The following is a 13,043-nucleotide window of genomic DNA, read 5'->3' on the forward strand; positions in this document are numbered from 1 at the left end:
TAATATAAATGTCAATAAATTATCCTCCGAATGTTTAGTCTAATATGCATATTACGTGATTTTGTACATAATATGCATTATGTGTGAAGCACGTGTTACATCCTAGTGATGCTAAAGAGGGATTTTCTTTTGTCATAGACAAGATTTTGTAGACAAAATACATGATACAATCAGTTTAAGAACAATAAAAACTAATACTATTTTCAATATTGTAAAATATTTGTAAACAAAAAATATGTTCCCACAAAAATTTAAATTAATAGAATTTTTAATTATTTGTCATGAATTATTTGTTTTGGGTTGGCGGGTTATTTATGATTTATCTGTAATTTGTTAGAAAATAAAATATTTAAATCAAAATTGTCTATTAATTTTAGAACCATATTAGTTCATTTCTTTATGCTAATGTAATACAAAATATATAAAATATTCACCATTATAATATTTTAATCTTTTGTTTGTTTTCTTTTAACATGTTTTTTTAGCATTACTAGTTGGGTTGCACATGCAATGCACATGGTAAATTTTTTAAATTATTATTTTATTATTAATTCATTTCATTTAAACCATGTTTCAAACATGCATATTGATAGAATTTAAAAATTAGAAATGATTGAAAAATGTAGTTACATTTATGTATCAACTGGGTGATAATAGATTGTTTGCATCCTTAACAATAGAAGACAATGAATAATTTTATAAAAGTATTTTATTTGATATACACCATTGATTTTCAATCAACCAATGCTACCTATATAGTTATATATAGTTGACAGTAGTCGACCTATTTAATCATAATCATCCAATGTAAATGTTACTAAAATAGTTGCATCAATTTTTTTTTCTTTAGTCTTACTTATTTATATCTCCTCAAAACAATTAATAGTCATGCAACAAACAATATAGATACTATAAATATCTATCTTTATCATTGGATATTTTGAGCTTCTGTAGAGTTCACTCTCAGATTGGGATCAAATAAGTTTCTTTTTAGAATGTATTTTAGATGTCGCATAGATCCACTGAAACTGACTTAGTACAGGCTAAAAATAATGATACTATAACTGTAGGCATCATCACCCATGAGACAAATGTTTGCAACCTGATTTCACTTAGATCATAGAACATAATGATTTATCTAATAGCAACGAATGAAACATAACCATGTCTCAGTTGCAACTTAACATGCTAGCTCTTTTGGTGTTCAAACACTACTTTGTTTCATCTCTTATGTTGTAATACAAAATCAATAACATGTCAGTGATAGTGCAAACATCTTGCTCCAATTGCTTGATGTATGGATTGTTAAAGTTGTTCGAACCTATTAATATTATATGTTGATGAGTTGATTGCAGAGATACATCAATGAAAAACCTACAAGAGAAACAGCAGCTTGAATTAATTAAAATGAATGATTCAAGTGTTGATCTCCAGAGCATAGTGAAATCAACATACATGGTAGGAGTTGTAGATTTGAATTGGCCCCTGCCACAGTTTACCAGAGTCTTCTGATCCTTTTTAGACACAGAATGAATAAGAGGAATGTTGTCCAATGCTGCAAGATACAAGAGAATTTAGCATTAATGATATTATTAAAAATTAATACGTTTAACAAATTGGAACAAAGAAATTAAAAGAAAAATAAATGAACCATTAGTAATATAATTTTTCCCCCTCTTCTCTTTTCGTGACTTGTTATGCTAGAAGAAGTTTATGACAACATAAGTCACCTGACTCATTAGAGACATCAGGGGTTTCATCTAGGGCAAGGAATTTCTGCATGAAACGAATATTTTATTACAGAAATGTCTGGCAAAACATAAGACTTTAGAATATTGAAATGTACGGCTTTATGTATAGAGAGAAGTGGTAAAAAAGAACCTTCAGATTTTGATAGCACTTTTCAAGGTCATCATTAACCAAATCATGGTCAAAAATACCTGGGCCTCTTCCTTGCTAGAGCTCAGCTTTCGCATTTCTTAGCCTCTTTTGAACTTGTTCCTCAGTTTTTGTTCCCCTAACATTTCTTTTGAACTTATCAAAAATTTGACACCAATCTCTGAGCCAGCATATTCCTCGGATCCTCCAATTACATGTTGAACAAAGAAAGTAGACACAATAAGATCTTGCAATTTATTTACCACATAATGCAACAAAACCATAGAAAGATGTCAATCGCATGACTTTACGATCTTATCGCCGACATCGGTGGAAGTCTGATAGCCTTGGGTCTTTGAATCATACCCAACAGCTTGAAATTTATCTTTGTTCCTTATGAGATACTGTGGAGCCTATTCCCCCTATTCATAATATATTCAGGAAAAGACGTTAGCATAAACTCAATCATTATATTTCTCACAACGATACAACTACTTACATTTCTCAATGATCAAACTCACCATGAAGCAGTAAACTTTCTGCAGTCAAAGTTTCAAGCTCTTGACAAGAGAAAATAGAGAAAAACACAATTAACACAAAGAATAAAAGCAGTAAACACAAGAACTACAAGAGAAACACAACAAATATGTCACCCATAATTTTAGCAGTTTCATGAAATCCATATACCAAATCAATTAGCAAAATCAGTAATATACAAAATCTGCAACCCATGATCCAATGCAAATAATTGAAATGCCTCCAATCTAGATGTAATGCAAATATGCACAAGATTAAACTTTTTCAATACCAATGTAAAACCCACGGTAGAAACATAGATGGGCATTTAAAACAACCAAAACGCAATATATATCTAAAACCCAACACAACGTTTTCATGAAAAATGAAAAAAAATGATAGGACCCCAGCAAAGATTCATTTTCGACAACAGGAAACATAATATCAAAGAGAAACCCATCTCAATCCCCTTGAGAGCTCTTTGGGACTCAACACATTTTTATTCTCTTATAAAAACCTTGTTCAATTTGTTCACTTCTTAATCCTTCCGCCTAAAATCTGATATTTGAGGAGAAGATTGAAGAGAAGGTTTGTGGTTGATGAGGACAATAATAAGCTTCTTGATGACAATAATTATCATATTTGCAATTTGATAACCGATAATTGATGAGGTAGAGACAGATAGAATGGATGTGAGTAACGAAAGGGGCACCTTTGTTAAGTTAATGAAATGAAAGATGATGATAACTTTGTTATATTTACAATAGTTAAAGGGTTTGTAAACAATTATCTATCTTAATTACATTTATTTTCAGTTAAATGAGTTGAATGTAATGTATTTATAGATTGTAATGTTACAGAAGGTAATGAATAAAATTTTGGAAGAACCATATTGGTAGATATCCAAGGATCGATGAACTTAAAATACTAAAACCAACTCAATCAGACGCAACTTTCAGTGAAATGGTAAAAATTGATATGTAGTGGTGATCGATGCAAAAATCTCAGAATTCAAGTCTTTCACATATCCAAATATCATACCTAATTTTATTTAAAATCTAAGAACATACACATATATAAGTATCATACCTAAATTTATCTGAAATCTAAGAAATTCACATATCCAAATATCACATTAAGCTTTTTAATGTGTTTCAGTCTAAAAATAAAATTTAAACTAAATAAAAGCATGCATAGCAAAAACAAGAAGTGTCTGCTTTTCTGTTTCAATTCAAAAAATTTAATGCCCATAATATATGACGAAGTTATATAAATTATAAATTTATATAAAATATTAATATTTATTTTGATAGATGGGAGAATCAGCAACCTACAAATCCTTAATTTTTAAGAACACAAATAAAGAGAAAAGAGAAGAAAGTTGCTCCACTTACCTGAATCACCCACAACCTCAGAAATGTTTTCAAGAAAAAACAAAGCAAATCGAACCAAGTAGGATATCTGCATTTATATGACAAAATGTTAAATTATGTAATCTAGATGTAAAATTGTATTAGAAAAGTTCCCATTATTTCACACACTGTTGTGAAAAGATGTTACTAAAGATAGGACGCTAATAGATATGCACCAAAATGCCCTTAATGAGGAATATATTTCTTGTGTACGCTATGCGTGTGTGTACATAATTCAATCTTGAGGTTAAAAATGATGAGAAGTTAAAGCATTTTGTCCTTCACAAACATCAGAAATGGATTAGAATATGTTCTTCTGTTAAAAAAATAATGAAATAGATTATTAATAAACACATATACACACAAAGCAATAATAATATATATTTATGTTCAATTCAAACATTGGTTTAAAGTCGTTTTGAAGAAGGTCCTCTTATGCAAATGTATAGTGATTATGCAATCCAAGAATTATAATGTAAATTTCTACAAGGAAAAGTCAATTCAATGTGTTAAGTATAGTGATTATGCAATCCAAGAATTATAATGTAAATTTCTACAAGGAAAAGTCAATTCAATGTGTTAAGTATATTTTAATTGAAGTTCAATAGTACATATGTAAATTTCTACAAGGAAAAGTCAATTCAATGTGTTAAGTATATTTTAATTGAAGTTCAATAGTACATAAGGTTTTTATCTTGAGAAATTTGGTACATTATACATGCATCATTAATCACAAATATATGTTATGCTAAGGTTATTTCTGTTCCTTTAAGTAATATAATAATAATAATAATAATAATAAATATTTAAATGAAGAAGAAGATAAATACAAGGAAAAATAGTTACCATCACTATGAACGCAAATAAAGAGAAAAGAGAAGAAAGCTATGTAGCACGGACACGGATCCGACACGGCCATCCGACACGCCGACACGAGGCAAATCCTAAAAAATACATAGGATACGTGTGTTCGACACGTGTGTCCGACACGGACACGACACGGCTTCATGTTATGCGTGTCCGTGCTTCATATGAAGAAAGTTCCTTCACTTACCTGAATCACCCACAACCTATGAAATGTTTTCAAGAAAAACAAAGCAAATCCAACCAAGTAGAATATCTGCATTTATATGACAAAATGTTAAATTATTTAATCTATACGTAAAAGTGTATTAGAAAAGTGCACATTATTTCACACATTGTTCTGAAAAGATGTTACTAAACATAGGAGGCTAATAGATATGCACCAAAATGCTCTTAATGAGGAATATATTTCTTGTGTACGCTATGCACGTGTGTACATAATTCAATCTTGAAGTTAAAAAATGATGAGAAGTTAAAGCATTTTGACCTTCACAAACATCATGCCCATCAACCATTTTAATTTATGACGTACCATAACAATTTGATGCTTTATTCAGTTAAAGTATAGTAAGTTTCAAAGTTGCAGTACTGGGCAAAATACTTCATGTAGTTTGTGCATAATATCCATCAACCATTGACTTACGCAGGTCCCTAATTTATTGTGATTCTATAGTTGATGCTTGTACCTGATCTTCAGGTGTAATTGTTGATATAGGTTTCTATTATCTTGAAAAGGAGGGAGTGAGTATTCTTCAGAGGGGAAATGTTATTTGAGCAAAGTGAGTATTCTATGTATAGTCGTGCAGAAAGGATTTTACCCAAAACAATTATCTTTTATAACTGTTCTTTTCATGTTACATGAAAGACTGAAACTTAATACTATACTGGGTTATCAATTATCATTGCAGGTTGTGGAATTGGTTGTAGAAACCCATGATAACAAAAATGATGATGCCATTCAGAATCTCCATGCCCTTTGCCTTGGCAGCAATCTTGAAACCCATGATAACAAAAATGATGATGCCATTCAGAATCTCCATGCCCTTTGCCTTGGCAGCAATCTTCAGGCAGATGAAGCAAGAAGCTTGAATGCGACAGTTCTTTCAAATGAAAATGCCATTGACGGTAGAACACGGTTCCATCTTGCCTTCATGAATCTTGGTTTTGAGTGGGCTGGGGATGAAGTTAGTTTGATCCATGGATACTATGCATGAAGCTTTTTTTTCTAAATTTTTTCGCGTCCATAAATTCCAGGTGAAATTTTAGGGAACTCTAGGACGTTTCAAAATGGATCCTCGTGGGTGGATCTTTTTGTACAGGATATGCATAATGTGTCAAATTGGGATGATGTGAGAGGCAAGGCTACTATGCTCTTGGAAGCTTTTGAAAAAAATGTCATTGTCAACTCCATGACGTCAAAGGAGGTAAATAGTCTCATAGTTTCATTAAGTTGAGGAGTACCTTTTTCTAATTTATTAACAAGAGTTATTTTTCAAAGTTTTGTATCCTTAATACAGCAGGAGATTGGTTTGCTTAAAGAGCATCTTCAGTGCGTATTGAAGGACAACAACATTTTATAAAAAGGCATTCAAATTCAGTGTGGGCGCAATCTAGAGCAAGAGGAGAAGCTAAAAGAAGTGCCACAGTTGAAGCATTTCATTAGTCAATGCTAAGAGAAAATTCAAAAATTAGAGGTATTCTAAAGCAATTATGATTCCACCTCATTGTTCCAAGATTACATTTCCACAAAAGCCTAATTACCGAGTTGTTGTAAATACATTAAACTCTAGTTCATGCACATTGAGTTTTTAGTAGGGGACCCTGAGTGTTTATTTGATCATCCTCTGTTGTTTTTTGGTGGCACGATGCTACTGTTGTAATTGATAAGGATTTTGTTACTGTGTCGATAGGTGTTTCCCCATTGTCTATGTGCGATGGATAACAACACATTAAAGGTCTATCTTCAGAGAGCACAGGAATCCAATTCTATGTCAGGTCATCACCACCAAGACATATTTTGGAGTTACTTTGATTTTGTTTCATTTGGGTATGAACCTCATCAAGCATTTGCCTAGGACAGCAGCTGATGACTTCAGCACTGGGAAAACATCCGGATATTTGTCCATTTTAGTATTTATTATTAGCTAATCCCGCGTAGCAAAGATAAAGATTTTGTATTTGTTTGGTTTTCATTTTTTTTAATCAGGAACCTTGTGTAGAATAATGGTAACTGGATTTACAAGGGGAGCAGCCAACTTGTGATCCCTTTATGTTTGAAGATACATGTGTAATTAAAATAATTATCTTTTATATCCGATTTTGTCTGTATTGATTTAGTTGGTTTGAAGATACATGTGTAATTAAAATAATTATCTTTTATATCCGATTTTGTCTGTATTGATTTAGTTGCGCAGAAAGGATTTTATGGTAAATCTTTTTTAATTTGTAAAATATGATTTGCATACTTGTATAGTCGTATTGTTGATCATATTAATTCTGAAAGATTATTCAGGTATGTATATGATGTTTAGTTATGGCAATGTTTGTGACAACCTAGTTTCTTTATTCGCCTCCTTTCCCTGCTATATACTATCAAAAATGATTCAGGTCTTATTTCTTAAAATAACAAAGTGGATGAAATCGGTGCACGCACATGGAAAGTTTTACTAAAAAAGTGCAGTAATTGGATGAGCAAAAAAAGTACTCAAACCATAGAAAGTGCAAGCATATTAACTATTCTAAGGTGCAAAGTGCATGGTGCAGCATTCATGAACATAGAAAGTTATACCGGAATAGTGTATTGGGTGATAACAAACTACAGAAGCACTCAACCATACAAAGTGCAAGCATCAAAAGCATTCTAAGAGGAGGTAGACATTAGGCTGTATGGTTTTTCTTTTTTCTTCATCTAATCACTCTTGGTCATCTGGAATCACCAAACCAATTCAAGAATATATTAATTAAAAATTGATACGTAGTGGTGATCGATGCAAAAATCTCAGAATTCAAGTCATTCACATATCCAAATATCATACCTAATTTTATTTAAAATCTAAGAACATACACATATACAAGTATCATACCTAAAGTTATCTGAAATCTAAGAAATTTACATATCCAAATATCACACTAAGCTTTTTAATGTGCTTCAGTCTAAAAAATAAAATTTAAACTAAATAAAAGCATGCATAGTAAAAAACAAAAAGTGTCTGCTTTTCTGTTTCAATTCAAATTTTTTAATGCCCATAATATATGATGAAGTTATATAAATTATAAATTTATATAAAATATTAATATTCATTTTGATAGATGGGAGAATCAGCAACCTACAAATCCTTAATCCTGTAAATAATTCATGACAATCCATCATAACATATAATATATGAAAATCGCCTATCTCGACGAGACGAAGCCAACCGTGAAGTCAGATTTTTTATTAGGGCATTGATGCCAGCATCGATGCAGGCATCGATGCCGGTATCGATGTGAAGTCCTCCAGATTTTATCAACGGCCGCCTTAATCCTGTAAATAATTCATGACAATCCATCATAGCTAATGTTATTTTTCAGTACTTTTCTTGATTAGTAGATTTAGAATGTAGAAACAGACATTGTAGGAAAATATCATAGCTAATGTAAATCTTCATAAGTAATTATATGCAGGTCTATACGTTATGATAATAATGGTCTTATACACCTGCAACCCTAATTTCTATGCTTTTCCAGCACACTTAAGGTTTTAATATAAACGTATAGACCAGGCTCAGTACTGATACAAATTGTTTTCCAGCACATCAACCATGCTTTTAATCACCTAAAATTTTAACCTAAAAATTTAGCTGATCAGGAGGCTTTTTCGCATCCACAAGTTGTAGTTTTCTGATAAGTGTTTTTGTAAATCTTACAGCTCAATTAATAGCTCACCTGAATTTTCATCAAGTTACTTCTTTTACTTAAAGGCATACGGCTAGAATCTTAAGAGTGCCACCCAACCAACACTGACATATTTGTATCTGATTTCAGTTTGAGTTACATTTGGACTTCATTCTCTTCAACGATATTTAGCTTCTCAAAATCAATCAGGAAACTATTCTTTAAAAAAATACTATAACTTTCTCCTTTTTTTATATTTAGCTTCTCAAAATCAATCAGGAAACTATTCTTTAAAAAAATACTATAACTTTCTCCTTTTTTTTGCAAATAGAAACCCGTATAATAAATTTCTAGATGCTATGCCCTCTCTCCTCTGATTTTGGTCTCAGAAAAGATACTGCTTCTAGTTTCAGGCTATCATCATAATCAAATCATCACACATAACTTTAAAGGCCGAAAAATTGTTGTCAATTTGATAATCTCAAGCTTAGAGCTACAAACAGAGATCCCGAACTAACCTACCCAATACGACTTGATTTCACATAAGAAACCCTAAGACAAGACGAATTATGCCAAAAGAAGTAAGTTTTTTTACAAAGAATCAAGACTTACTTGAGAATCGACAGGTTGGGAGGTTGAACGACGCCTAGGGTTTGCTCTGGTGTCACGATCGAGCTGCGATGGGGAGATCGGGGCGAGATCGTGCGCGCTAGGGCTTTGGCAGTTCGGATGATGGAGCTGAGGAGAGAGAAAGCGTTGCGGTCACAGAGAGAGGGAGCATTTGATTTCCGATGGAATGAAGAAGGAAACGAACGCAGGTTTATTTATGGCTCTTGATCTCTGATTTTGGAGTAACGTATAAAAAAAAGATAATTGTTAAAAATTTATGACAGATGAAAGGACATTTTGGGGTAGGAAAAGTTTTTCTTATACTCACTCTTTTAAAGGGAGAATGATATTTTTTGATGAACAATCCATCTTGAAACTGAAAGTATGAGCATTTGAAATTCATTACTCTCTCAACTTGATTTCAACTTTATTTATTACTGCCAATCAAACTCAATTTACCTTTTGATGAGTTCAACGACAAACACAAGAAGTAAAAATTATCATCTCTAATTCTATTATTAAAAGCTTAAGTCTAACGGAGACACGAAGCATCACCATCACATTCAACATTATTGCTTAGAATAGCATTAAACCTAAACAATCTGAAAGCAACTTTCAAATAAGTCAAGACAAATTTCCCAAATTCACATGCACTAAGCTAAAAGGGGGGAAAAGCAAAATCACACAAATCAATCTCAAAATCTAAATTAAAAGGGCAAAAACTCACTACAGAGTCGCTAAATAGCAATCTACAAAGGCAGAAACAATGATAATCACGATCACACTAAAGAAAAAAGGGCTACCAAAAATAGAGAAGACGAAGCTAGGACTAGAGTTTGATACAAGCATCCATCTCTTAATTTTGATATTTGCAGAAAGTGGAAGCAAAGTCCTAATTAAAAATCATTCTTTCCATATGATAATATTTATACACATATGAAGCTGAGGAAATAAAAAAATAAAAAATATCCACATCCAATTATTAACAATTAGTATAATTGACCATTTTATATCATCTAAATATTAAATATTACTAACTAAAATCACAGATAAAACCCATAAATTTTGTGTATGCGAGTGGCTATTTAAATACTGAGCAAACAACTTTACAAATTCCTTATCTCCTACTTACTAATTTCTAATTTCCTAATTTAAGAATATTAAGATATGATAACAATTTTCCCCAATTTAATTTAAGGAAGAAAAACCAACTCCCGCTTATCAATTTCTTATCTCTTCATTTAAAGATACTAGTATGCAAAACGTGCGTTGCACGTGATGCATGTTAGGAACCTTATGAGGGAAAACCTCTGAAGGTCAATGTTTGTGGAAAAATTTGACGATTTGACGTTGTGGAGAACTTGCATGGCAAGTTTTAGAACTCTTGATGAGTTGATTGATCTTAACCGTAATTGGTTAGACAAGTCCAGGATCTCTTCTTTGCTGCCCAAGAGAAGGATCCGAACTAAGCTGATTTCTTAGTTATTTATAAAGGATTAAGGGGTGTAACCGCCCCCTTAATTCACTCCTAAGTGGGGCTAATGAGATGTAACCTCCCCTTAAATCACTCCTGAGTGGAGTTGTGATCCCCTCAGATCGTGAGAAACGGTTTTGAAACCGTTCAGCTCGTGTTTGAACGAGTCAAATGCAAATCCTGCATTCTAGAATGAAATCTGCGTTTGAACGCAGTGTTTGCGAGCTGCGTTGGGCAGCAGATGGAACCTGCGTTGGGCAGCAGATGGAACCTGCGTTGGCAGTTGTTAAAAGCTGTGTTGGCAGCAGTTAGATGCTACGTTTACGGCCGAACATGAGCTGCGTTTACAGTGATTTGGAAGCTGCGTTGGCAGCGTTGGAAGCTGCGTCTGAGCTGCGTTTGCAGCGATTTGGAAGCAGCGTTGGAAGCTGCGTCTGAGCTGCGTTTGCAGCGATTTGGAAGCTGCGTTGGAAGCTGCGTCTGAACTGCGTTTGCAGCGATTTGGAAGCAGCGTTGGCAGCGTTGGAAGCTGCGTCTGAGCTGCGTTTGCAGCGATTTAGAAGCTGCGTTGGCAGCGTTGGAAGCTGCATCTGAGCTGCGTTCGTGGCTATGAACGCGGTGCGTCTTGATGCTGGTACGTGGGGAGGATTTCCACGTCTTGGTTTGAAGAGACCGTCGATTTGTAGTCTCTTTCTGTCAGAACATTACAAAGATCATCGTTTGGTAATCTTTGCTTTAGCTCTTTGATATGTGAGAGTCGTCAGATTGTAACTCCCGATGTTGATTGTGGAGGCTGTTGATTAGAGCTTTCATCAGTTGTTGCAAAGGTCGTCAGATTGTAACCTTCATCAATCTACGTGAAAGTCTTCAAATTGTAACCTTCTGGAAGTCGTCAGAGTGTAACTTCCATCATCGGTGTTTTGATTTTTTGACAGCCTACAGAACCCCCTCCAAAGTTTTCGAAAGTTCACGGTTGACTGGGACGAATTTTCGGAATACTTTGGATCTCAACTCTGATCTTGGAGCTGTTGATTCCTTGCGGTAAAGGATTTGTTCTCTGCACTTGCTTTGAAGGCATCTTGGTTGAAGGGATTTGCCATGTAGGACCTGTGTGAAGGTATGCGTCATAATCCTATTTCTAGAATGTGGGGGTGGACCCTGCATTTTGACTTAATACATGGAAGTGGCTTCCATGCATTTTTGACTAAGTCTTTGAGACTTGTCTTTGGCTCATCTGTTTTAAGTCTCGGCTCACATCCATTAAGCTGATGGGCCTGCAAACGTGCATAGGATTTTTGGCAAACCCTCAGCCATCAACGGATTTGATAAGCCTTTACCGACTACCGTTTGAGTCGGGCTAGCATGTGGATTTTTTAAGTCCGTTCCACATGTAACGTTGTGCTAAGAGAATGAACCCTCCTAGACTTGATGTTATGATTATGAATACATAGACTTTGTCATTTTTACGGGAAAAGACTAACCGGTAACGCGTGTTAGGCGTAGACTTATCTCTAATTAGGGATCGAGATAAAGTCCCACATGCGTGTAAGACATGGATTTTTGGTGCTATGATGTTGAATACATAGACTTTGCCACTGTTTCTTCCTGTGTTATATTTTCACTTGAAACACTGAAAGAAAATTAGAAGTGCCAGAGGTGTAGTATTAACTTGGCGTGAATTTTCACTTAGAGTGAAATTCAGAAACTTTTTTTATTATCACTGGGATAATTTCAGAAAATCTCTAATCCACTAGGGATTTTATAATGAAAACTTGCTATTCTTGTTGAAAAAAGATTAACAAATTTATTGGGGGGGTTTGACTGTTAGAGGTGTGATGTTAACCTAACAGTATTTTATGGACCTATCGCTCTATTGAAGAGAGTCGATAAGTTGATTATGTCGTCAAAGGTGTGGGATTAACTTAACGGGTTTGTGGACCTATCGCTCCATTGAAGAGAGTCGATAAGTTGATTTTTTCAGAGGTGTAGGATTAACGTGACAAGAAAATGTTGCGATTGGAGCAACTTTGTGGACTTATCATCCTATTGAAGAGGATTGACAAGTGGATTGTCAGAGGTTTGGTGTTAACATGACGGGAATTTGTTGCGATCGGAGTAACTTTGTTGACTTATCATCCTATTGAAGAAGATTGATAAGTGGATTTTGTCAAAGGTATGATATTAACGTGACATGAAGATGTTGCGATCAGGGCAACTTTGAGGACCTATCGCTCTATTGAGGAGAGTCGATAAGTTAAAAGTGTTGCGATCGGAGCAACTTTGAGGACCTATCGCTCTATTGACGAGAGTCGATAAGTTAGAGGTGTTGCGATCGGAGCAACGTTGATGACCTATCGCTCTATTGACGAGAGTCGATAAGTTAGAGGTGTTGCGATCAGAGCAACGTTGAGGACCTA

At 34.0% G+C, this 13,043-nt stretch overlaps 1 protein-coding gene across 9 annotated transcripts; it reads right to left on the bottom strand.

The window, feature by feature from the left end:
• Positions 1,038-9,412, bottom strand: LOC109842808. Of its 9 annotated transcripts, none has more exons than XM_020411702.1 (8): positions 9,156-9,412; positions 3,789-3,855; positions 2,400-2,438; positions 2,190-2,300; positions 1,941-2,083; positions 1,731-1,776; positions 1,456-1,555; positions 1,038-1,374 (listed from the first exon to the last, which is right to left on the bottom strand). In XM_020411702.1, exons 5-8 carry the CDS (start codon positions 1,974-1,976, stop codon positions 1,212-1,214), a joined length of 345 nt encoding a protein of 114 aa, XP_020267291.1. In that variant the 5' UTR covers positions 1,977-2,083; positions 2,190-2,300; positions 2,400-2,438; positions 3,789-3,855; positions 9,156-9,412; the 3' UTR covers positions 1,038-1,211. The 9 variants fall into 9 exon arrangements, 8 of the variants coding, with proteins under 8 accessions (XP_020267291.1, XP_020267284.1, XP_020267285.1 ...); XM_020411695.1 differs by adding an exon at positions 4,861-4,926 and having other exon boundaries at positions 1,941-2,300; XR_002247403.1 differs by having other exon boundaries at positions 1,882-2,300.

Source organism: Asparagus officinalis, chromosome 5 (assembly GCF_001876935.1).
Source record: "Asparagus officinalis chromosome 5, Aspof.V1, whole genome shotgun sequence".
NCBI lineage: Eukaryota > Viridiplantae > Streptophyta > Magnoliopsida > Asparagales > Asparagaceae > Asparagus > Asparagus officinalis.